The sequence below is a fragment of the Somniosus microcephalus genome, chromosome 3 (genome assembly GCF_052327205.1).
Source record: "Somniosus microcephalus isolate GS21.2 chromosome 3, FLI_Smic_1.0, whole genome shotgun sequence".
Classification (NCBI taxonomy): Eukaryota; Metazoa; Chordata; class Chondrichthyes; order Squaliformes; family Somniosidae; genus Somniosus; species Somniosus microcephalus.
The window spans coordinates 348,505,530-348,532,730 of NC_140989.1; the positions used below are offsets into that span (position 1 = coordinate 348,505,530).

The following is a 27,201-nucleotide window of genomic DNA, read 5'->3' on the forward strand; positions in this document are numbered from 1 at the left end:
CAAGATGCACTGCAGCAACACACCAAGGCTTCTTCGACAGCACCTCCCAAACCACCTAGAAGGGTAAGGGCAGCAGGCACATGGGAACACCACCACCTCCAAGTTCCCCATCCAAGTCACTCACCATCCTGACTTGGAAGTATAACGCCAATCCTTCATCATCGCTGGGTCAAAATCCTGGTACTCCCTCCCTAACAGCACTGTGGGAGTACCCTCACCACACAGACTGCAGCGGGTCAAGGCGGCGGCTCACCACCAAGGGCAATAAATGCAGGCCTTGCCAGAGACGCCCACATCCCATGAATGAATACATTTTTTTTTTTTTTTTTTTTTTTTTTTTTAAATTGGTAGAAGGATAAGAGGGGAGTTGAGGAGAAATGTTTTCACCCAAAGGGTGGAGGGGGCTCTGGAACTCACTGCCTGAAAGGGTAGTAGAGGCAGAAACCCCTCATCACACTTAAAAAGTATTGGGATATGCACTTGAAGTGCCGTAACCTACAAGGCTACGGACCAAGAGCTGTAAAGTAGGATTAAGCCGGATAGGTCTTTTTTGGCCAGCACAGACATGGGCCGAATGGCCTCCTTCTGTGCAGTAAACATGTATGATTCGAAGGTGGAGGTGTCATCTTTTGGATGAGATTTTAAACAGAGGCCTTGTCGGTCCTCTCGGGTGGATGTCCCATGACACTATTAGAGGAACAGCAGGGCAGTTCTCCTAAATGCCACTATTTATCCCTTAACAAAAATGACTAAAACAGATGATCTGATCATTCATCTCATTGCTGAATCTTGTCGTGTACAAATTGGCTACCACATTCCCCCTACATTAGAACAGTGGCTACAGAGGCAAGTGTGCCACCGAGTCAGAAGGTTGTGGGTTCATAGTCCCACTCCAGAGACTTGCACACATAAATCTAGGCCGACACTCCAGTGTAGTGCTGAGGGAGTGCGGTCAGGATGAAACATTAAACTGAGGCCCTGTCTGCTCTCTCAGGTGGACGTAAAAGATCCCACAGCACTATTTCAAAGAAGAGCAGGGGAGTTATCCCCGGTGTCCTAGACAATATTTCTCCCTCAACTAACATAACAAAAGCAGATTATCTGGTCATTATCACATTGCTGTTTGTGGGAGCTTGCTGTGCGCAAATTGGCTGCCGCGTTTCCCACATTACAACAGTGACTACACTTCAAAAGTACTTCATTGGCTGTAAAGCACTTTAAGACGTCCGGTGGTCGTGAAAGGCGCTATATAAATGCAAGTCTTTCTTTACACTTCAAAAAAATACTGCATTGACTTTAAAGCGTTTTGGGCTGTCCTGAGGTCATGAAAGTCGCTATGTAAATACAAGTGCTTTTCTTTTGCCAATCACATATCTCTGCTTGACCTTAGCATGCAGCTATAAATGAGTAAAGAACAAGCTCTCATTTCAAAACGCGAGTCTTACGGATGATCAGATCCTTCACATAAAATATTTTGGTGACGCATAACGGATAAGAAAAATGGATCTTACCTTTAACAGAAGGAGGAGGCCTTCACTTTTGATCGTCTCAAGGAAGTGTGGCACAATGAACTTGATGCATTCATCCTGTAGTTCTTTTGTCAAGGCAACTGCTGGCTCTGTCCATTTCACTTCAGGAAGGCTCCACAGTAGACGGTCACTTTCCATCAGCACCGAGACCACATTGTCCACATTCTGAAGTGTTCAAGTACATGCACCAATCACCTGTGTGTACTGCTGATCAATGTGGCCAAAAGTTTAAAAGAAAAACATACTATGCACTTTAACATAATCTTTCTGCTTATTTTGTCTTTAATGGATCCTTGGCGTTCAAATTCAGCATTTTTTGAAAATATAATTGAACTGCCCGCATGAATAGGTATTAACCTTTCAAAACAGTGTCCAAAAAAATCCTTAACGTAATCATGTTATTTAGAGATTAGAGAGGCAATATAATGTAAATGGTACTATCTTGAGGGGGGGGGTGCAAGAGGAGAGGGACCTGGGGGTGGATATTCACAAATCCTTGACGGTGGCAGGGCAAGTTGATAAGGTAGTTAAGAAAGTGTATGGGATACTTGGCTTTGTAAATAGGGGCATTGAATACAAAAACAAAAAAAGTCATGCTAAACCTTTACAAATCACTGGTTAGGCCTCAGCTGGAGTACAGTGTACAATTCTGGGCCCCACACTTTAGGAAGGATATCAAGGCCATGGAACGGGTACAGAGGAGGTTTACCAGGATTAAACCAGGGATGAGGGAGTTTAGTTATGTGGAGAGATTGGAGAAGCTGGGATTGTTCTCCTTAGAGCAGAGAAAGTTAAGGGAAAACCTAATAGAGGTATGCAAAATTATGAGGGGTTTTGATAGAGCAAGTAGGGAGAAACTGTTTCCTCTGGCAAATGGGTTGGTAAACAAAGGTCATAGATTTAAAATAATTGGCAAAAAACTAGAGGGGAAATGAGGTGAATTTTTTTTCCCCCCCAGAGGGTTGTTACTATCTGGAACGCACCACCCGAAAGGTTGGTGGAATCAGATTCCATAGGAACTTTCAAAAAGCAATTGGACATGTGTTTGAAGAGGAGTAATTTACAGGGTTATGCGGAGAAAGCTGTTGTGTGTGGGACTAAATTGGACAGCTCTTTCAAAGATGCGGCACAGGCACGACGGGCCGAATGGCCGCCTCCTGCGCTGTAAGATTCTATGAACTGCATGACATTCAATAATAGCAACGGAGTTTCTTTCCTCCCCCCAAGATTATCTATGAAAGGGAGCTGAAAACCTGCTCTGTACAACTGATTAAAACTCACTCGGGCGTCAAAGACCGACATGGAAGCCCCATCCTTCGCTCCCTCCACTGCAGCCCTCCCCCAAAAGGAAACAGCCAAGAGACCAAACAGCCAGTGGTTGCTCAATCTACAGACAGTCTGAATACTGTAACAAGATAAGCTTAGACAAGATCAGGAAATAAATCTTCACAAAATTCCTCCAACAACAGTTATGCTATGGTAGCTGTAATTGGATTTCGTATGAGTAGGAGGTTTAATGGTCAAACCGTGTTTCACAGATGTGGATTTTTTTTTTAAAAAAGAGATAAAATGGAGTCAAGCACATTCAGTGCAAACAAATCCATTGACCTTTACTTTGATTTCATTGTTATCAATCCTCAGTCAGTAAATCCTTTCGCTTATTACATCCAAGTTTACAGATGACCAGCTTTAAACCTTGAAAGTGTGTTTTGCCGACAGTCTGCGAGCAATCAGTTACTTGTATCTATCCTGAGAAGAGTTCTTGTACATAAAGCCCATTGTCATCTATATTGTGACTGCTGAGCCTGTCTACATCACGATCAGCAGGCAATTTTCTTCTTTCTCACTCGTTAAATGTTTTAAGAAGGTTTTATTTTTATTATTGCCCGATTCAACAAACAAAACCTTTTCTCCCCAATTATATTTCATCCAAAAAAAATGCTACCCACCAACATTCTCGCAAAATAAATACTGCTCAATGCAACCCCCGTGACGGACTCTCAAACACAACATTTTTTTTTTAATTCTTGAAAAAGGAAAAATCAAATACATAAAATGAACAATCACACACTTGCCGATAAACCTGGCTCCAGTGACTGCTCTCCTCGCCCCTCCAATTCCACAAGCAGCACAAAGCACCTTATTGGGATTTGAATGGACCGTGACTACATCCTCCCACTGAATAAACAGCTCAGCAAAATGTTTCCATCAGTGTTCCCAGCACTATCATTTCTAGGAACCACGCAGATAACCTCCCAGGAGCCACCATGTCTCCTCCTCCAAACATGGTTGGGAGTCCATTGACTGCATTTTGCCAGTCTAATCTACTAGTATAATTATTTTTCTCCCCATCCCATCTGTAGCCTCACATACCAGCTTTCTGATTGGGACACAAGCCTACGCTGAACCAATTCTGTGGTCCGTATCAGGGAGACCACAGAGCAGTGATCACTGGCCAGCCCTGGGTCTTTCACAATCGTTTCAAGCTATCCCATTTGGTGGTAAACTAAATTCACAGTAGATTGAATACACAGCAATTTGTATTTGGTTGGTACCTAATAAAATTCAGTTTGCTGTACAGCGGGGTGCCACATTATACAAGTTACCGCAACCCCCTCCCCCCCGGTTTAATAGGATGCCATTTACAAGATCCAAAAATAAATTGGGGGGGGGGGGGTGGGGGCTTCTCATCAGACTGACTAATGCTCATAGTAACAACTAAGATGTCCTCCTGTGGCGCATGCTCAGAGCCATTCCAATGTTAAAAGGATTCCATTACACTGTGTTTGTTAGCAAGTCTACCTTATCCATGGTTTGGAGATATGGCAAATGGAAGTCAGTCAGGGTATTAAAAGCATACACAGCATGCTAGTTCAGTGTGTGCTAAAGTAAAAGCTTTTTATATCCCAGCCACACAGCAAATTGCATTTCAACCATGAATAACTTTAGTAAGCACAACACGGAACAAAGCTCAACAAAATAATCTCACTCTCAATAGCAGAGAGAGCCTAGTGGGTGGAAATGACACAAGCTTATTGTACACAGGATCACGGGCTCAAACTCTGCTCGAGATTGTACTTACAATGACAGTATTTTCAAATGTAGATTTAATGGACTCTCTAAAAACAAAAACAGCATATTGCCTCTTCCACCCACCACCCCCACACGAATCACTAAAACCATTAAATATATAGTTTCCTGATGCGTTAATTTTTTTATGTCAACAGTTCAAAAGTTCAGCTGCACCAAGTAGTTAATTGATTGCTTGGAAAATACTTTGCATTGAGCACAGCCAATCAGCTATTCCATACAAAAAGGAAACAGGTTGAGAAAATGTTATTCAAAACAGCCATGTTTTATGTAGTGCCATAATATTGTCACACTCGATGGCCATAAAAAGTACAAAAATATAATTGGCAGTCAATACAAATTATAATGGCAGTCAATACAAAATAACCACACCGGTGTCCCGACAGTTCATTGGGCAAATGCGCCACGTGGTTTAGTATGAAGACACACAATCCTGGACGCTCCCAGGTTCTGTTGCAGGACTATGCAGAGTTACTGGCCATCAGCTGAGGTGGAGATAAAGCAAGAAGAATTGGACGTTGAATCCCAGGCTTTCCCCCCACCCCGGGGTGGGGGAGAAACGAGTGCAAATGAAATCCCCTGCTAGGAAGTACATTTGTGGATGTTGGATAAGGACAGGAACAGGTTTGGCTCTCGTGTGGTGAGGCTCCCGCGTGAAAAATGGCCACTGCAGGAGCGGACTGGAGGGAGCTGTTGACACTTGTGCAATTGGGGTCTGGAAGTCACTGCCTGAAAGACTGGTAGAGGCAGAAACCCTCGTCGTATTTTAAAAGGACTTGGATGTGCACTTGGAAGTGCCGTGGCCTACAGGGCTACAGACCAAGAGCTGGAAAGTGGGTTTAGGTGGGATAGCTCTTTTTCGGCTGGCACAGACATGATGAGCCGAATGGCTTCCTTCTGTGTCGCAAATTTCTCTGATTCTATTCTATAATGAAGTTTCTTTCCCCCGCCCCCTCCCGCCTACATTGCTGGCATGCCACTGCAGGTTCGTACTGGTTCAAAAGAAAAATCACCTCAGGAGGTACTCTCCTTTTGGCATCACTTTGCAAACTACTCTTAAAGCTGTGGCAAATTTCTGATCTTGCTTTTCAATTTCATCAGAGTTAAAAAGGACTTGTCCCATTGGCTCTGCTAAAATCAATGGAAACCTGACCTGGCCGGAATCGGCAGTCAGTGAGCAGTGCTTCATGTAAACAGCGAATGCCTCCACTCCAGAGCTTCGCAAGCACTGCAATCATAGAAACATAGAAGATAGGAGCAGGAGTAGGCCATTCGGCCCTTTGAGCCTGCTCCGCCATTCAACGAGATCATGGCTGATCATCCAAACCCTAGCACCTGGTCCCTACACCGACAGCCATCCCACCCAAGCCCTATCCCCGTAACCCCGTAATCCCACATATTTAATCCCCCCTAACACTAAGGGCCAATTTTTACCATGGCCAATCAACCTAACCCGCACATCTTTGGACTGTGGGAGGAAACCGGAGCACCCGGAGGAAACCCACGCAAACACGGGGAGAATGTGCAAACTCCACACAGACAGTCACCCGAGGCCAGATTTGAACCCGGGTCCCTGGCGCTGTGAGGCAACAGTGCTAACCACTATGCCACCGTGCTTGCACTTTTGCTAGGATGGCATGAGCACTACACTGGGATGTACACTGTAAAACTAGTGCAAGATTGCATGCTGTCCATCTGCCTCACCCCCCTCACAAAAGAATAACATTTCTAGGAGAATTTGAACCCATGCAGTCAATCGACATTTCCCCAATCATGTGGGTTGGACTTGCTCCTTTGGCACTTTGTTCCTTTACCTCCCATTGATAAGAAGTTCTTTAAGAGGAGTAAAATTGTTATAAAGGGCTACCAAGGGGTGTAATTTTGCTTAAGGCGAGGATCAGTGTCATTTGAAATGTCTCCTTCACTGTCAATTGTTTGCTGAGTAGTTCTAATCAACGGTGGTTAAGTGTCGTATTCTACTGCAATCGTGAGCAGATATATTATAGCCTCAGGCAGGAGAATTAGCATTGGACTGGACTAATTCCCTCTCACTTGATAATTAGCTCAAATTATATTAGGAGCAATCTTTTCAGTTGCCGAGAGTGTACGTATGCAAGGTTTTGCATCCGAGTGGCGTATGACGGATGAGGAGAGATTGTGTCGATTGGGCTTATACTCACTGGAGTTTAGAAGATTGAGAGGGGATCTCATCGAAACCTATAAAATTCTGTCAGGCCTGGACAGACTAGATGCAGGAAGGATGTTCCCGATGGTCGGTGAGTCCAGAACCAGGGGTCACAGTCTAAGGATAAGGGGTAAGTCATTTAGGACTGAAATGAGGAGGAATTTCTTCACCCAGAGAGTGGTGAACCTGTGGAATTCTCTGCCACAGTGGGCGGTGGAGGCCAGTTCATTAAATATATTCAAGAAAGAGTTGGATATATTTCTTGAGGCTAAAAGGGATCAAGGGATATGGGGAGAAGGCAGGGACAGGGTACTGAATTTGGATGATCAGTCATGATCTCATTGAATGGCGGAGCAGGCTCGAAGGGCCGAATGGCCTCCTCCTGCTCCTATCTTCTATGTTTCTATGAAGACTTGGTCAACAAAAAAATTACTGAAATAAGGTTTTGCCGATGATAAAACACATTTAAATACTCGATTCATGGTTTTGGTTAGCATACGTTGAAAGTATTTTAAAGAACTATTTCTGAATGAAAAAAACAGGTTTCAAGAAAAATGAAAGCAAAATACTGCAGATGCTGCAAATCTGAAATCAAAAACAGAAAATGCTGGGAAAGACTGAGTAGCATCAGTGGAGAGAGAAACAGAGTACCGATGAGAGGTCACTGACCCAAAACGTTAACTCTGTTTCTCTCTCCACTGAGACTGCCTAACCAGCTCAGTGTTTCCAACATTTTTTGTTTTTATTTTATTTTTTTAAAATGAAGTTCTCCTTTGCTAAAATCCAACTTTTCACACTTTAGACAGAAAAGAAAAGTTAATTAGAAATATTAACCAATTTCAAATTGTATGAGCACAAAAACCTTCTGTGCTTTGCACACAGATGGATTTAGGATTACATAGGATATACGGCACAGAAACAGGCCATTCGGCCCAACCAATCCACGCCAGCATTTGTGCTCCACTCGAGCCTCCTCCCGTCTTTCCTCGTCTAACTCTGTCAGCATAACCCTCTATTCCCTTCTCCCTCATATGCTTGTCTAGCCTCCCCTTAAATGCATCTATACTATTCGCTTCAGCCACTCCCTGTGGTAGCGAGTTCCACATTCTCACCACTCCCTATTCGATTTCTTGGCGACTATCTTATATCGATGGCCTCTAGTTTTGCTTTTAGCATTTTAACACAGGAATTGTACACAAGGAGAATTTTTGTTTATAAAAATCAACTGATAACTAAAATATTTATCATTCACAAAATTTTCCACGGGTTGATCTTCCCGGGCCAAGAGGTTCTCCACGTACGCAACGCCACTGGAGATTTAAAATTTTTTATTTCTCGTGTTGTGGGCGTCGCTGCAAGGCCAACATTTATTGCCCATCCCATAGCAGTTAGATAGAAACATAGAAGATAGGAGCAGGAGTAGGCCATTCGGCCCCTCGAGCCTGCGCCACCATTTAATGAGATCATGGCTGATCATCCAAATTCAGTACCCTGTCCCTGTTTCCTCCCCATATCCCTTGATCCTTTTAGCCTTAAGAAATATATCCAACTCCTTCTTGAATATATTTAATGAATTGGCCTCAACTACCTTCTGTGGTAGAGAATTCCACAGGTTCACCACTCTCTTTGGGTGAAGAAATTCCTCCTCATTTCTGTCCTAAATGGCTTACCCCTTATCCTTAGACTGTGACCCCTGGTTCTGGACTCACCGACCATCGGGAACATCCTTCCTGCATCTAGTGTCCAGTCCTGTCAGAATTTTATAAGTTTCAATGAGATCCCCTCTCATTCTTCTAAACTCCAGCAAGTATAAGCCCAATCGACCCAATCTCTCCTCATATGTCATTCCTGCCATCCCAGGTATCAGTCTGGTGAATCTTCGCTGCACTCCTTCCATGGCAAGAACATCCTTCCTCAGATAAGGCGACCAAAACTGCACACAATACTCAAGATGTGGTCTCACCAAGGCCCTGTACAACTGCAGCAAGACATCCTTGTTCCTGTACTCAAATATGACAGAGTTGCTTGCTAGGCCAGTTCAAAGGGCAGTGAAGAGTCAACCACGTTGGCTGTGGGATTGGAGTCACATATAGGAAAGACCAGGCAAGAATAGGTTTGCTCCCTTGGATTTTTTTAAATTTTTTTAAAAATGACAATCCGACAACTTCATGGTCACACTTACTAACATGTTCAAACTGCTATGGTGGGATTCTGGATTATTAGACCAGGCCTCTGGATTACTAGTCCAGTAACAAACCCACTACACTACCGTATCCAACTGTCTTTTGACCTTTGAACCGAGTATTGACACCACTGCGTCAACCAATGAGTTGGAGATGGGGCGGGGCGGGACCTATGGCAGCACTTGCAGCTAAAAGAGAGTTTATTTTACACCAAACAAAGTCTATTTAGGAACTGCAACAAAGTCTCCCGATAAAAGCAGGGTACCGTTCTCCAGCCAAATGCAGTGAGTGGGGGGATAGCTACATAATACATTATATGCAGCCTTTAAAGTTACACCGCGATATTATTGTAAATGGAAGATGAAAAAATGCTGCTGATGGAGGTTACTTACTAAAGTCTGGACTAGAGAGACCAAACAGGCTTTCTGCAGCTCTGCTGGAAGACAGGCAAAATTCTTCCCAGACCAACATTTCACAAAATATTTGGTAATCCATCTGCAAAAAAAAACCCAAAATCTATATAAACAAGATTTTTTTTCTTTCTTTTTTTTTTTAAAGTTGCACTATGCACCTGCAGCCTCACACCAAATAATGAATCATCTTACCTCATACAGGAACTGTACAGACCATCAATTCCAACCAAGTGAGATATTTGTAGGCATTCCAGAATAGACTGCTGCATTCCAATAACAGGCTATAAATTAAATCAAAAGAAAAGCAATGAGAAAGGAGGCAAACTGAGACTGCGTTTATTGGACACACTTGATATGAAATATGCCTCTCTCCATAATTAGTGCACTGGCAATATTTACAGTTCAGCAAATTCTAAACGATAAAGACAGCAAACAGTTCTATTCACAAGCATGTGGCTGCAATTTCCACTGCAAACTAAGTTAAGGTTGAATTTGATTTTTTTTGGACAATCCCTGGTCTCAAACACATGATGCTCTGTCCTCTGCTCAGCAATACCAAGCAGAGACGCATTCTGTGAAAACACAGTGGATATCCTATTCACTTCAATCCTCTGCCGTTGCTAGCAAATCATGACTAACAATTGGGAAGAAGCAGAATCTGTAAAGAAAAATCTACAAATTAAATCCCAAAGGCAAAAAGTCTATAAATTGGCTTCTATTTTGCATTTTTACTTTCATTCACTTTTTAGACACTATCTGGCCAATTGATCTTGCAGACTATCTGCCTTTACAACATGGGACACATATATCTAAAATCAAATTTGAAAATGTGCACAAACACCAACAAGCCCCTTCTTCTCCTAAAGAAACATAGGGACAGGAGTGGACCATCAGCCCCTCGAGCCTGTTCCACCATTCAATCAGATCATGGCTGATCTGAACCTCAACTCCATTTACCCACCTTTGCTCCAGATCCCTTGGAACTCTTATCTAACAAAAATCTATCTATCTCGGACTTGAAAGCTCCAACTGACCCAGCATCCACAGTCTTTGGGTGGGGGGGGGGGGGTAAAAAGAGAAGTCCAGATTTCTTCTCCCCTTTGTGAGAAATGCTTCATGATTTCCCTCCTAAATAGCCTAGCTATTAATGATGTCCCTTTGTGCTTGATTCCCCCAGCAGAGGAAATACTTTCTCTGTATCTACCCTACTGAATCCTTTTAACATTTCAAACACCCCCATCAGATCACCCCTCAATCATCTAAACTCAAGGGAATACAAACTAAGTTTATGCAACCTGTCCTCAACTTTCAAGCACCGGTTTCATTCTGTTGAATCTGTGCTGCCCACCCCATCCACCTGCCCCCCTCCTCCCTCCAAGGTCAATATATCCTTCCTAAGGTGCGGTGTCCAAAACTGAATGTAGTACTCCAGGTGGTCTGACCAAGGCTCTATACAACTGAAGAATAACCGCCCACCCATTGTAACCCACCCCCCTCGAGATAAAGGCCAGCATTCCATTTGCTATTTTGATTACTTTTGGACCTGTCCATTAGCTTTTAGTGACTTGTGGGCACAGAGATCCAAATCTCTTTGCTCCTTCACAGTTCCTAGTTTCTCCCCATTAAGAGATTCCAACTTGCCTTTCTTGGATCCAAAGTGGATTAACTCGGAGTTCCCCACACTGAACTCCATTTGCCTCAGTCTCGCCCACTCACTTAATCTGTCCCTATCCCTTTGCAACTTCATGTTCCTATCTGCACAACTTCCTGCGCCTCCTAACTTAGTGTAATCTGCAAACTTGTAAATACAACTCTCTATTCCTCCATCCAAGTCATTCGTAAATTTGGTGAAAAGTTGAGGCCCCAGAACAGATCCCTGGGGAACATCCGGTCAACTGGAGTACAAAAGCGTCAGTTAGTGTAATTTGATCAGTGTATGATGTGCTTGGTAAAGAATTTAGAATGGCGTTTTCTGATGTCTGTCTTTGCAGAGCCTTCAGTGGGAATACCGAGTGTAACAATTTAAACAGAAGCTTAATGTAGCTACAAAATCTAATCCTTTGTCTACAGCAGCCAACGTACGATCAGGAACATCAGTGATCAGAAAACTGCATTCAGATCCCACCCCCTCACCCTCCACAAAAATCAATTACTTTCAAAGCTTCAAATGACAAGAGGAAATCCACCCACCAGAGTCCACACTTGGGCTAAATCTGGTCACAGGCTGTGGTTTAGAAAAAAAAAATCCCTCAGTCGATGCATACAATTACTGGATCGTGCACCGAGCTCAGCATCAAGCACGGCACGTGCCTGGATAGTTGGAGCAGAATTTAAAACAACTGTGCCAACCAAAGAGGCCAACGGTCAAGTGCGCCACGAATGGCGGAGCAGGCTCGAGGAGCTGAATGGCCGACTCCTGCGTTGCTAAATGCGTTCTGCTAATGCTGGAAGCAATATGGATCCCAGGGGATTTTCAATTATGCAAGTTCTAAGGAGACCGAAAGCTTTGCAGTTTTCAAGCAATAACGGCAGGGGGCGGCAGCAGTCAACTCGGAGGTGAAAGGGGCACTGCACAAATTAAAGGACTGGTGGGAATCCAAGGTGCCAAGTTAATGTCAGCAGGAACACAAGGGGGAAGTAAAAAGAAGTGAACTGAAAAAATCTCGAGAACCCCAGTGGTTTTTGAATCGGAGGAGCCCAACGGCTGTGCAAAACATCATATAGAGTTTGAAATAACAACAGAAAATGCTGGAAAAACTCAGCAGGCCAGGCAACATCCGTGGAGAAAGAAATAGAGTCAACGTTTCAGGTCGAAACCCTTCGTCAGGACTGAAAAAACACAGGAAATGAATTCATTTCCTGTGTTTTTTCAGTCCTGACAAAGGATTTCGACCTGAAACGTTGACTCTATTTCACTCTCCACGGATGTTGCCTGGCCTGCTGAGTTTTTCCAGCATTTTCTGTTGTTATTTCGGATTTCCAGCATCCGCAGCATTTTGCTATCAATATAGAGGTTGACGCTTGACCAGGTAGAATATTTAGTCCCATTTCTGGGCTTTCAAATGCAGTCTGGCTGACTAGCCATAGGGGCACAATAAGGCCCTGCATTTGGGCTCTAGACGATCTTCTGTCCTAGACCAAGGAAACCTTTCAACGACTGGTTTATTTGTGTATACACTTAGGAGAAGGATTTACTGCGACAATGTATGGGGGAGGGGTTTATAAATTGATCATGGTGAAGATTTTAAATGAGTGAACGTAACAGGAGTCAAGTTAGACAGTACGTAGCATCTACAACTAACTAGAACGCTCAAAGCTGAGCTCACAGATACACATCAATCTTCAGCTTAAAAAATGAGGTTGTGTGTCACAGTCTATTGCCTCAACAGTTCTAATCTCAAAATCATAGCATATTATTAAAAGCGAGCACCAACGGACCCATACCTGAATACAACAGCTGCACAAAAGAGGAAACGTGGTTATCAAAGCTCTGCAAAACCAAATCTTTCAATATTTTTTTACTCCATAAGGCAAGATGTCCTCTGACCAAACTAACGGCATGAATATGGAAAGCCCGAAAAGCTATGAAATAAGAAAACTACTTACAAACGTGAATTAACGAACACTTCAATTCAAGCATAAACTGCATTTTTGGAACTCTGCACAATCACTACTGTACAGAATAGAATGTTACCTTGTGAAAAAACTTGCAATAATCCTTCTTCAGAATATGTAGAACTACTTCCTTCAGCCCATCCAAGTTGTACATATCTGCTAATGAAAGCACTGAACTGAAGAAAAAGAAAGCATTGAGTTAGCACTAAGATTTACTCAATTTATCATCTTCCTTTCATGTTCCATGTTTGGGATTCTTCATTACTGCGCAAGCGCTCTCTTCACATAGCAATCTCTAGAATCACTGGCGTATACAGCCCACATGTAACCAATGGCTCTATAACAATGTCTGTTCATTAATCATCTTAATTTCCAAAGGATACCCTTGTGCCGAGTAAAATAGTGGTCATACCGGATGTATGTTTTGAAGTGGTTAAATAGCTGGGGGTAGAATTTCTGCTTTGGGCACAATTGGCAATCTGGGTGCAAATACCCCCAAAATTGCACTAGTTTTGAGAAGTATTTTTTCCTCCCCTCAAGTTTCCACTCAAACTCATTTGCATATATCACTTAACAAAATCTGCAATGAACCAGCGCAAGCAATCGGGCAGAGTTTTAGAGCGCAATTTTTAAAAAAAAATTGGATTAAAAAAAAAAAATCCCTCAATATATTTAAAAGTGGTAACTAGGTGCAGTTTGATTAATACAGCTGGAAATGGGTTTAATCACAAAAAATAAGCATTTTAATCAGAGTATCTCGTCGACCACCTGCGAGTAACCCAATTTTAAAATCACTGAAAATTATTATTATTTTTTTTTTAAACTATACAGAACCATTTGCTAATTATAATAGCAAAATACTGCAGATGCTGGAAATCCAAAATAACAGAAAATGCTGGAAAAACTCAGCAGGCCAGGCAACATCCGTGGAGAGAAAATAGAGTCAACGTTTTGGGTCGAAACCCTTAGTCAGGACTTTGTCATTTGCTAATTATATTAGGGTACAGTAGTCAGTTTTAGTAAATTAAATAAATTATATTCAAAGGCTTTTAAAACGTTCCCGTTAAGTGTCCTGGCGCCCAGAAGAACCAGTTTAATTTTTAGAGCCTCCTCAAAGGCCTGCAAACGGGCGCAATTAGCGGAAACTCCCGATGGCGATTCATTCGATCTGGGGGCCTGGCGAGTTGTGTGTGTGTTGGGGGGGGGGGGGGCTGGCTTCTAACAATTTTTTTTAAAAACTAGCGCAACAGATTGTGGAAACTCGATTGGTGATGAATGCAATGTGTGCTTAAATTTCCGCAATCTTCTCTGCTGGTTTCGCTGATTAAAAACCCCACTGCAGCCAAGCGGGAACTCGAGGCCCTTATATCTGCTGGATACAAATGGCTCACAATTGAGTTATTTTTTTTTTTTTTAAAAAGCTAATAATTAGGAAACTAAAGCGATGGCTACAACAATGGGCATATTTCACCAAACTCAAATTGGAAATATTAAAAACAAATTTCATTTTGGAGGCAACAGGTAGCGGTAGTAGAATTGGTTCGAAGTCGGCATGCAAGGCTGTGGCTCCAAGCCCTTTTTCTCTCTTCCTCTTCAGTGCTCTGATATTAGCTTCTAGTCATACTCTGGTGCTGCATCAATGTAATGTGATCAGCGACACGTACACGCTGTAATGCTCTTCCTGGGAACCAGCCAAATAGCACTTTAACAACAAAACTGATGTGACAGTGAGAAATTCGATGTGAAATCCATGAACAAGCTCTGCAGCTTCCAGTGACCACTGTTGATCCCAATAGCTCCACAGCAAACTTCGAAACCGACAATTACTGGATATCAAACATTTGCTGGTTCCAATACATTAAAGCACACACACACTGGCGTACACCAAAGATCTGCATTTGAATCCAACATGGTAATAACCATACTTGGGAACCGAAAAGCAGTTTGGTCTCCTTGTGACAGCACAGAAAGGAATTCGTTTCAGAATCAGATCAGGACTTCTGATTGGATATTGAGGAGTTACTTGGTACAGGAAACTTTCTGATATCCGGCACGGACGGGACCGACGTGGTGCCGGTTCATCAACAATTCCGGATAACCGAACGCTATAGTAAAAGATACGGAGCTCAGAGCTCCGTATAAAGCAACAAACCCTGTTGCAACAGCTTCAAAACAATCGGCGCAAGTTGCAAGCGTCTCTGTAGCTTAGTAACAGCTTCAGCTACACCCTTGCACAGCAACAAATGGAGTAAAAAAAGTAAAAAAAAAGTTACCTGAACCGACTCCTGAATTTTGCCGGTAGATAGAGCGTTCCGGTTATTTAGGGGCCAGTTAATTGAAAGTTTCCTGTAGATGTACTATTTTGTAAAGTCACTAAGACACGTGGAATCAAGAGGCCAGTTTTCTTGCCTCCAGTACTGTCTTCATTACCACTGGAAAAGGGAATCTGGACGGACTCCAAGGGAGTCAAATTGGTTTTGAGGGGCAGTAGCACAAAATGGCCGATTCAGCCTGATCAGTCACTCCCACAGTGGAAAAGGAAATTGGGTAGGGGGCAAACAGACAGCTGATCCGCTATCACCAGTTTTGCCCTCCCGTTCACAAGTTTCAGATTTCTAGCTCTAAAACTAAATGAGTCCCAAATGAATGTCAAAGGGGTTCTCATTTAAACATTCTGCTCCTTTAACTTCAAGAGGTGATTCGGACTTGATCATCCCTGCATTTGTTTCCAGTGGCACAGCCAAACCGCTGAAGATTATTATCCACGGTTCTGAATCAGTTTCTTGCACTGAATGGACTCGAGGTAGAAGAGACGCTGAAAATTACTCCAATTTATTTATAAACAGTAACATTTGCCAAACTAGGTTTTGAAATAATTGAATTATTTTTAGACCACATCGATAACTAATCAATTGTCAGTTTAAAATTCCTGGCCAATAAACATGCCCAATTTCTGGCTGCCTGCAAGATGTTTTCTTGTACCAATTTACTTGGCATATGTGCTTCAAGGCCAGAGAATCTGAATCTTGGATCTTTTTGAAGACAACTAGTTGCTCATCTCCTGAACAGCAACACTCAGTGAATGTTATGCACCAGACGGTCAGCAACAACAGGAGGTCAATAGTCTGATAGCACCTCCATAACAACCAATTCAAAACAGGTCGGCCAAGCACACAAGTAAGTCAGAGTGAGAAAAGGCCGTTCCGGTCCATCAAGCCTCACTCCATCCAGCATCACTGCATGATGATTCCATTATGGGCTCTTTTTCCCTCCACCACATGTTGATCCACTACTTTGAGCAGCAAAAGTTCCTTCCTCTACTCCAACCCAACCCCAACATTTTATGTTGGAAAAAAAAATGTTTTAAAATAGGAGAAATAGCTAGACAGAGATATTTGTATTAGATATCTGCGCTCCTCTAATTCTGCCCTCTTGAGCATCCCGGATTATAAATCGCTCAACCATTGGTGGCCGTGCCTTCTGTTGCCTAGGCCCTAAGCTCTGGAATTCTCTCCCTAAACCTCTCTGCCTCGCTACCTCTCTTTCCTCCTTTAAGACGCTCCTTAAAATCCACCTCTTTGACCAAGCTTTTGGTCACCTGTCCTAATTTATCCTTATGTGGATCAGTATCAAATTTTTGGTCTTAAAATATTCCTGTGCAGCACCTTGGGACGTTTTACTAGGTTAAAGGCGCTATATAAACACAAGTTGTTGTGAGATTAACAAAAGAAAGAAAGTTTCACAGTAAGGTCCTCAAATATTTTGCATGTCTCCTAAATAAATTATACATCACTAAAAACTATAAGATGTACTAACACCTTTTTTTTTTTCCCAGATCATATTTAAATAAGAAAATATGAAAAATAGTTACCATGGAAAAATGTCTTTGGGCAAGTCTAAAATGGCCCCATATAAAAAGTTCATCATGATGTCCACCTCCACATGGCTCACACTGTAATTAAAATGCAATCCATCTTTATTGAAAACACTGGAACAGTGAAGATGACTTACAAACCCATAATACACATTAAAAAAAAAAAACATTTTAAATTTCCTCATTCCCCACCTCCCAAAAAAAATGACGGGGAGGCAATCTGCTCCCTGGGCTCTACCAATGCACCTCCTAATTGATCCTTTGAGATGTGCAGACAAGAATGGCTCGAGGCCTTGCTTTATTAGCTACATGATAGCAAAATACTGCGGATGCTGGAAATCCGAAACAACAGCAGAAAACGCTGGAAAAACTCAGCAGGCCAGGGCAGCATCCATGGAGAGAAAAACAGAGTCAACGTTTCAGGTCGATGACCTTTCATCAGAACCGGAAAAAAAGCAGGAAATGGAAAACAAGTTTAGGGGCTGGGAAAAGGGGCTGAAAGAACAAAAGGGAAGGTCAGTGATAGGATAGCTACATGTTCACTATGGGATGGTTGCCCTGATGACAAGAGTTAAGACGAGGATCTCACTTTATTGGAAGTTATTCCCTGGCAGAGTGTCACTGCCACACCACCTTTGCTAACATATTGTATATCCACAAAACTCCAATTTATGTCCTAAATTTTTTTTTTGGGGGGGGGGGGGGGGGGGGAGGAAATCAAGATATTCTACAATACAAATCAGTCACCATTGAATAAAATGTTATGAAAATATTTAATATATTCCTTTATTTATCCCTTACTACCAATTAATGAATGTATGAAAAATAATTAGCAGCATCAATTATCAGTGACTAAATCTGCATGCACGTTTAATATGCAGTTTGCTAGCCATGATTAAAGCTTGAACAGCACAGCTTGTCAGCGTCTGCCCAAGAGCCAACACTTTGAAGCTGAAATTTAGATTGCACGGGCAAATGACTGAGGAATCCAAGCACATTCCTGAACCTATCTTTTAAATAAATGTAAGCTGCTTCTATGATATATTTTTGCTCAAAGGAAAATGCAGATGCATTGCTAATGATGCCCTAATGAATATATTTACATAAAAATACACTTCAAGGCTATATATCCTCGGTCACGTGATCACTGATGGCTGCTGGGCCCTTTGCCAGTTTAGCTGCTTGAACTGCCGAGTTGAGTTACAATTAACAAAATAATAGTTGTACACTGTTCATTTCACGCTTCTGGGGTGTCTTCCATTAAATCCGTAAACATCAGCTAGAAACGCGACAGAAGAGAATGAAATAATTCACAAGACACTGAGCACTCAATGCAAGCAGATATTTAAAGGGCTTTACATTTGCACAGATCTTTTGGCGCATATAGGAGGAACTTCCTGTTGCCTTAGTATCCAGTTTCTTCAAAACTACAGATCAGAGTTAACAGTAGTGACACAACGACAGATTTAAAATGTTATGTGGGCAGAAAAAGAGAGGGGCAATAAATAATGGACGGAAGGAAAAGGGAAAGTGAACTCTACCAAACATAAAACAGAAGATACTGGACATACACAGCAGGTCCTGCACCATCCGAAAACAGAAAAGATACGTTAACATTTGGGTATAGACCCCTTCATCAGAACTGAACACTAAGGTAGGTAAGCCCCTTTATAGGTCTGAGCAAAATAAGAGGCTAGGACAAAACAGCAGATACAAAACAAATTTCCTGACATTACAACAGTGACTACACTTCAAAAGTACTTCATTTGCAGTCAAGCGCTTTGGGATGTCCTGAGGCTGTGAAAGATGGTGTATAATTGCAAGTTTTTTTCTGCCTTTATGCGAATTACTAGCACAAAGAAGCAGTTAATCGGCTTAGTAGCCTGTGAGAAGGTTTTAAAAAGCTGGAAAGAAGTGAAAATGCTGCATTACGTACAAAGATGATCTCAACAAGGCAGTGAAAATACATTAGACGGACAAAAGGGAAGGATAAACAGCGTTCCAAAACGTAAGGGATTGAGGTGGATAAGAGGAAAGGCAAGGACAATAGAGGCAGCCAAGCTCTAAAGTCAATGTCCATCCAGAGGCCTGCGGAGCACCCAGGCGGAAGGGGAGATAGTATTCCTGAAGTTTGCACTCAGCTTGGTTGGAGCACTGTAGAAGGCCAAAGTCAGAGGTCAGAGTGGGAATGGAAGGACAAGTTGAAGTATGAGCCAGAGAGGTCAGGATCACCTCTAAGAAGGAAGAGTTGTTCGGGAAAGCAGTCATTCCATCTGCATTTGGCTCTCCCCAATGTGGAGAAGACATTGGAAAAACAGAGGTGAAATCATATTGTACAGTATTATCTTAAAACAGGTTAATGCCTCCATTAGAATTGCAGACAAAAGGTATTTCATATGAATGTGATAATCATTGGTGTGCTAATATTGGACAGCACACTTTTATGTTATTCATCTTTATACTGGAAACTGCAATACTTTTTACTTTATTATGCATTGAGAATATCAAAACCATTTTCAAACATTCATTAGTCCCCTTGAATTGTCGCTAGTAGTTGCGGCTTCTGTACCCCAAAGACTAAGTGGAACATCACTCGAACACAGTGCCCCGCTTTCCTTCCATTTTCTTTTTATGCGAGTAAAATAAAAGCCAAATATTTTCCTTATGAATTTGACAAAGTTCGGTTTAAATATTTTCAATGTGACCCAAGTAGAGATAGTGTACGTTTAAGCTTTAAAATGTCCTTCAGTGCAGTCACTGCCGTCCCACCTCCCCCTCGTCATCATACCTACCCAGCAAGAGTGATGGATTTCTGAAAGCTTTCTGCCCAATTCCCACTTAGCATAGCTGCAAAATAACTGGAGCGAGCACACAGGATGGCCCTGGAAGACAGAACACATGAAAGTCTTCACAACAATCCAAACTTTGTAACATTACTAAAGTTGGTTAATTTTTTTTTTAAGTTCTTAATAAATCTTTTACACAAACATAGAAACATAGAGATAGGAACAGGAGTAGGCCATTCGGCCCTTCGAGCCTGCTCCGCCATTCAATGAGATCATGGCTGATCTTCGTCTGAGATCATAGCTGATCTTACCAGTTCAGTACCCCGTCCCCGCCTTTTCTCCGTAACCCTTAATCCCCTTAGCCTTCAGAAATATATCCAATTCTCTCTTGAAAATATTTATTGAATTAGCCTTCACAGCCCTCTGTGGCAGGGAATTCCACAGGCTCACCACTCTTTGAGTGAAGAAATTCTTCCTCATCTCTGTTTTAAATGATTTGCCCGCTATTTTTAGACTGTGGCCCCTGGTTCTGTGCTCCCCTGCCATTGGAAACATTCTCTCTGAATTCAGCCTGTCCAGGCCTGCCATAATTTTATATGTTTCGATGAGATCCCCTCTCAATCTTCTAAACTCCAGTGAGTACAAGCCCAAACTATTCAATCTCTCCTCGTAGGTCATTCCCGCCATTCCAGGTATCAGCCTGGTGAATCGCCGCTGCACTCTTTCCATGGCAAGAACATCCTTCCGCAGATGGGGCGACCAAAACTGTACACAATACTCCAGATGCGGTCTCACCAGCACCTTGTACAGCTGTAGTAAGGTATCCCTATTCCTATACTCGAACCCCCTTGATATGAAGGCCAACATACCATTTGCCTTCTTAATCGCCTGTTGCACCTGCATGCTCTCCTTCAGTGACTGGTGCACAAGAACACCCAGGTCCCTCTGCACTTCCCCATCTCCCAATCTATTGCCATTTAGATAATAATCCACCCTCCTGTTTTTACCCCCAAAGTGGATAACCTCGCATTTATCCACATTATAGTGCATCTGCCACGTATCCGCCCATTCCCCCAACCTGTCCAAATCGCACTGTAGCCTCCTGACATCCTCATCAGAGCCCACCCCTCCTCCTAGTTTAGTGTCGTCAACGAATTTGGAAATATTGCATCCAATTCCCTGATCCAGATCATTTATATATATTGTGAACAGCTGGGGTCCCAGGACAGATCCTTGCGGCACCCCGCTGGTCACTGCCTGCCACTCCGAAAACGAGCCGTTTATTCCAACTCTCTGTTTTCTATCCGCCAGCCAGTTCTCTATCCACGTTAATACTTTGCCCCCAATCCCATGAGCCTTAATTTTGCATGATAATCTTTTGTGTGGAACCTTATCGAAGGCTTTCTGGAAGTCAAGGTACACCACATCCACTGGCTCTCCCCCATCTATTTTACCAGTTACTTCCTCAAAAAATTCCAGCAGATTAGTCAAACACGATTTACCCTTTGTAAATCCATGTTGACTCTGTCCGATCCATTCCCCATTTGTCAAGTGCTCCGCTATTTTATCCTTAATAATGGACTCTAGCATTTTGCCCACAACCGATGTAAGGCTTACTGGTCTATAATTCCCTGCTTTCTCTCTACCCCCCTTTTTAAATATTGGGGTAACATTAGCTACCCTCCAATCCACGGGTACTGTTCCCGAGTCAATGGAGTTCCGGAAGATGATCCTTAGAGCATCTGCTATCTCCAGGGCCACCTCCTTAAGTACCCTAGGATGTAGTTTATCAGGCCCCGGGGATTTGTCGGCCTTCAGTCCCCTCAACTTACCCAACACCATATCCCTAGAGATACTAATTTCCGTCAGCTCCTCCCTCTCATTAGTCCCTATGTTTGCCGATATTCCTGGGAGGTTATTTGTGTCCTCCTTTGTGAATACAGAACCAAAGTATGAGTTTAATTGGTCTGCCATTTCCTTATTCTCCATTATATATTCTCCCGAATCGGACTGCAAGGGACCGACTTGGGATTTTACCAGTCTTTTCCTCCTGATATACCGATAAAAGCTTTTGCAGTCTGTCTTTATGTTTGCTGCAAGTTTACTTTCGTATTCTATTTTCCCCTTCCTGATTAATCCCTTTGTCCTCTTTTGCTGTATCCTGTACTGCCCCCAATCTTCCGGTCTGGTGCTTTTTTTTGCCAGTTGATATGCCCTTTTTTTTTGATTTTATGCTGTCCCTAATTTCCCTCGTTATCCACGGTTGAGTCACCTTTTTAGGTTTATTTTTATGCCAAACCGGTATAAACATGTTCTGGAATTCTTCCATTCTATCTTTGAATGCTTGCCATTGTCTATCCACTGTCAATCCCCCCAGAAACACCACCCAATCAATCTTACCCAATTCCCGTCTCATACCCTCGTAATTCCCTTTATTTAAGTTCTGGACCTTAGTCTCTGATTCAATTTCCTCACTCTCCATCTCGACTGAGAGCTCGATCATATTATGATCGCTCTGACCCAAGGGGCCTCGTACAAGAAGATTGCTGATAAGTCCCTTCTCATTGCACAATACCCAGTCTAAAATGGCCTGATCTCGAGTCGGCTCCTCGACATATTGGTCCAGATAACCGTCCCGAAAACATTCCAGGAATTCCTCCTCCTCAGAATTTTTACTAATTTGGGTAGTCCAATCAATATGTAAATTAAAGTCACCCATGATGACAGCTGTGCTCTTATCGCACGCTTCTCTAATTTCCCTTTTTATGCCTTCCCTCACCTCCATATTACTATTTGGAGGCCTATATATCACACCCACTAACGTTTTCCTCCCCTTGCTATTTCTCATTTCTACCCATACAGATTCCGTTTCATCCGAGTTAATATCCTTCCTTTCCATTGCATTAATCCCCTCCTTTACCAGCAATGCTACCCCACCTCCCCTACCTTTTTGCCGATCCTTCCTAAATATTGTATATCCCTGGATGTTAAGTTCCCAGCCTTGCCCACCCTGCAGCACTGTTACTTAAAAATAGTGCATCAACCTCACGCAATTGAGGTTACATAAATGAACTCATTTATATAAGCAGAAAATACACAATTCAAATGACTTACTTTCGCATGAACTATTTTAATAAAATCAAAAGATTGAGTGAACAGCCCAGTAGATACAAGGCTGCAGCACTGTATTGGAACACTAACTGGAAAAGTAATGTCCGAATCCTAATCGGAAGAGCAGCTAGGAAGCCTCCAGTCTAGCTCGAGCAGAAAAGACGTTGCTATGGAAACTAAAATGATCAGAAAACAATAACATTTCCAAAGTACTGGAAAGTAGATATTTTACAAAATTTGCGAGACAGAGGTATGAATATCTACGTATGATAATTACTCATATTTCAGCATCAACCAATTCCATTCTCACCAACTCTGCGGATGTAATTGTACACATACACAGTTGGAACGCTAAAGGAAAAATCTTGACATTTAGGTTTGACTACCTCCAGCCACATTAATATATTGGTAAGAAATGCATACAACGTTTCTAGGTTAGTTCTTCAGTTCACTTCATGCCGATTTGTAAGAATATTCTGGCATGATTATACAATACCTGTGTGCTTGAAAAACTCTATTCTCAACATGAAGAGTTATGTCAGGACAACATCCTTCCTTATATAGGGATAACAGATCAGCACCCAGCATAGACGCTGGCTCTGGCGTAGGATCGTCTGTTCAAGAGACAATGTGAAAATGTGTTAGAGAAGTTGGTTCCATTTTTGCATTAAAGACAACGTCATTTTTTGAGAGCTTGGTTTCACAAACTGTTTACCGCAACCCATGCAGCAAAGCGCACGGTAAACTGTACAACCCATGCAGCAAAGCGCACAGTAAACAGTACAACCCATGCAGCAAAGCGCACAGTAAACAATACAACCCATGCAGCAAAGCGCACAGTAAACAGTACAACCCATGCAGCAAAGCGCACAGTAAACAGTACAACCCATGCAGCAAAGCGCACAGTAAACTGTACAACCCATGCAGAAAACTGCTATTACCACTGCATAAAATTTAGTCAAATAGTCTCTCAGCATATGCAGCACATACCTACAAATAAAAATGCCCAAGTTAGAACAACTTGGATTTATACAGCATCTTCACTATAGAAACAAACAGGACCCAAGATACTTTACCAAGGACAAAAGGTACAGATGCTGGCAGAGTGTGTGTGTGTGTGTGTGTGTGCATGTGCAGTTAAGAAAGGTATTGAAGTCTTGGTCAAAGAGCTAGGTTTTCAGGAGGCTTTTAGAAGGTTGAAACAAAAGTAGCGATGAAGAGTGAAGAGTTTTAGGGAGGGTATTCCAGCGTGTAGAGCTGATATGGTTGAAGACTTTTCCACCAGTGGTTGAGCAGAGGGGGAGGGGATGCACAGAAAGCCATCGTCAGGCATAAAGGAGGAGACTGTAGAAGTAGGCTGCAGAGAAGCAATGGCAGGATTATGATCATTGTAAATTTGGTACATTGAGGAACCAGGGGTCAGTGACGGAGGAGACGCTGGGCGGGCGATACTTAGTGCAGGTGAGGCTGAGGTCTCGGCAGGTTGTGGTTTGCGGCAGGTGGAGGAGATCAGGAGGCCGAAGTTGAAGAAAGAGTGTCCAGGCACAACCATCACAAAAAGGATCAGTAGGGTTTGAGGAGCTGCAGAAAGGTGGTAGAGGCAGAGCAGGCGATATTGTAAAGGTGGAAGTAAGCAGTCTTCGTGATGGAAGATCAGCTCTGGGTCAAGCAGGATGCAGAGTGTGTGCCCAAGTTAGCAGCCAGGAGGGGGATGGAGTCCGTGGCTAGGGAACAGAGGTTATGGAGGAGATAAAAATTTAAAAAAGATAGCTTTAGTCATCCTGATGTTCAATTGGAGCCAATTCTGGCTCGTCCACAACCGGTAATCAGTAACACGGGGGCGGTTGAGAATAATGCTGCAGAGGTAAAAGCTTGCATGAGTCAGCAAGCACAGAGAAGCTGACTGTTTTTATAGACTAGGTTACCAAGGGACAGCATGTAGATGAAGAGGAGAAAGAGGGGTCGCGGGGGGGGGGGGGGGGTCCAAGGATGAAATCTTGGCAGTAGTGCGCAAAGGAGGAATCCGCAGATTTAAAAAAAAACTCCACTGATAGCCAAATTTAAAAAAAGGTCTGAAGTAGGTTCTTAAATGAGAAACTAACTTTTCTATATCAGACATAATATCAGACAAAAGTCAAGATGGCGGCCGAGACGGTCCAGTGCTAAGCACGCTCTCCCTGCTTCGGGCGGCCCGCTCTCGCCGCTCGCTCCCGCAACCGGAGCGAAGTGTTCGGCGAGTCGGGCGGAGGCAGCGCAGCGCAACGAGCAGCAGCAGCAGCCACGACGACCCGCTACAGCACGTCGGCCGGCAGCTCCTTGGTGGGAAGCTCGCAGTCCGACTGGGAGGTGGGGAGCCGGGCATGGCGGCCAGAGGTTGGATCGTGAGCGGGAGAAGCAGGCCACCACACGTGGAGCCGGCAACAGTGAGGAGGAGGCCATGGTGACGAGGAGGACGGAGCGGCTGAGGGACATCGTGCTCCCACTGCCACTGGATGCCATTGAATTGACTTTCTGAACACGGCGCTGTAAGAATAGCTGACGTGTCCCTACGGGGAGTAAGCATTCCATTGTACTTGTACTTGTACTAGTTACATATGGCAAATAAAATTGAATTGAATTGAATAATGTAATGACAAGATGAAAAGCAAAACTTTAAAGGCCCACAGAATTTTAGGAGTGCACAAAAGGAGGAGCGAGTTGGCAGGTTGGGGAAGAGACATAATAGAAGAGACAAATGGAAAAGAACTTCTCTTTTAGTAGTCACCCACCTCCGGATACAGTTTCATGTTTTTCTTCAGTTTCCTCAGGCATATCAAACATTCCCTCAGGCATGTCATCTTCCAACAGGCTGGAGGTCAACATCTCCTCGTTTACTTCCGAGGTCCCATTATCAGGAGGAGGCTGATTAGATGGCATGTTTCCAGCAACACCTTTTCCATTGCACATCTCCACATTATGAAAATTAGCACTATCGGGAGAGAGATTGTTGCCTTCCATCAATCTTGCTCCATTGTGCTCTTTGTTCAGAAGCAGCTCGTCTTCGAGATGGCTCACTTTTCGATCGGCTGTATAAACCTGCCTATTGCAGAAGAAAAAAAAGGAAACAATTTGACAAACAGCACTGTCTAGCAGGTCTGTGCATGCTACAATAACATGCACCTAATAACCTTCCTGTGAATACAAAGAATACACAAGGACCTCTGCGATATAAATCATACCCAGATAATTAACACTGCCAACCATTATCGTCAGCAGCACAGGCGAGATATAAATCACGTTCCACAGTTCTTAATATGCTCAGTTTATTAGGGCACATTGAGCAGGCCAGGATGAAAAGAGCTGGGTATAGCACATACAAGATAACTGCCTGGATAACCCTTTCAATGCATCTATCGATTTATTAAAAATCTTGTGTATGCATGCACTTCCTGTTGCCATGATTTTGAGTCATGCTTTTATGTCATAATTTTACATTGAAACAGTCTTTTAAAAAATAAAAAAAAACAAAATACAGCAGAGGCTGTAAAGCTTAAAACAAAAGTCCTCAATCTTAGACCTGAAATGGCAACTGGCCGAATCGGGTTTCCCCACAGATGCTAACTGACCTGGTGAGCATTTACAGCTATTCTGTTTTTGTCTTTCATAAATACTTAGAATGGAAACACGTGTGTGTGTGTGTGTGTGTGTGTGTGTGCGTGTGTGCACGCATGTTTATCGGCGCGCATGTGTCTGTCTACACAGGCGCGTCTCTGCATTTTAAAAACTAAGCACTGGTGACATTAAAGGGACTAAACTATTGGAGCTGTCAAGCCATATAAATACTGAGGCTACAAGAGCAGGCCAGAGGCTGGGAATTCTGCGGCGAGTGTCTCACCTCCTGACTCCCCAAAGCCTTTCCACCATCTACAAGGCACAAGTCAGGAGTGTGATGGAATACTCTCCACTTGCCTGGATGAGTGCAGCTCCAACAACACAAGAAGCTCGACACCATTCAGGATAAAGCAGCCGCTTGATTGGCACTCCATCCACCACCTTCAACATTCACTCCCTCCACCACCGGCGCACTGTGGCTGCAGTGTGTACCATCTACAAGATGCACTGCAGCAACTCGCCAAAGCTCCTTCAACAGCACCTTCCAAACCCGCGACCTCTACCACTTAGAAGGACAAGGGCAGCAGACGCATGGGAACATCACCTACAAGTTCCCCTCCAAGCCACACACCATCCTGACTTGGACCTGTATCGCCGTTCCTTCACTGTCGCTGGGCCAAAATCCTGGAACTCCCTTCCTAACAGCATTGTGGGTGTACCTACACCATATGGACTGCAGCGGTTCAAGGCGGCGGCTCACCACCATCTTCTCAAGGGCAATTAGGGATGGGCACTAAATGCAGGCCTAGCTAGCGACGCCCACA

General features: G+C 43.2%; 1 protein-coding gene across 3 annotated transcripts in view; it reads right to left on the reverse strand.

The window, feature by feature from the left end:
- The window catches only part of btbd8 (BTB domain containing 8), a 96,905-nt gene that overhangs the window by 41,888 nt on the left and 27,816 nt on the right, over window positions 1-27,201 (reverse strand). For all 3 annotated transcript variants that reach the window (XM_085983345.1, XM_085983344.1, XM_085983346.1), the window contains exons 4-11: window positions 25,555-25,865; window positions 23,283-23,400; window positions 19,682-19,771; window positions 16,887-16,967; window positions 13,095-13,191; window positions 9,593-9,681; window positions 9,380-9,482; window positions 1,512-1,694 (exon numbers count right to left, since the gene is read on the reverse strand). In XM_085983345.1, the coding sequence (XP_085839471.1) occupies window positions 1,512-1,694; window positions 9,380-9,482; window positions 9,593-9,681; window positions 13,095-13,191; window positions 16,887-16,967; window positions 19,682-19,771; window positions 23,283-23,400; window positions 25,555-25,865 (1,072 nt within the window). The remainder of the gene's footprint in view (window positions 1-1,511; window positions 1,695-9,379; window positions 9,483-9,592; window positions 9,682-13,094; window positions 13,192-16,886; window positions 16,968-19,681; window positions 19,772-23,282; window positions 23,401-25,554; window positions 25,866-27,201) is intronic.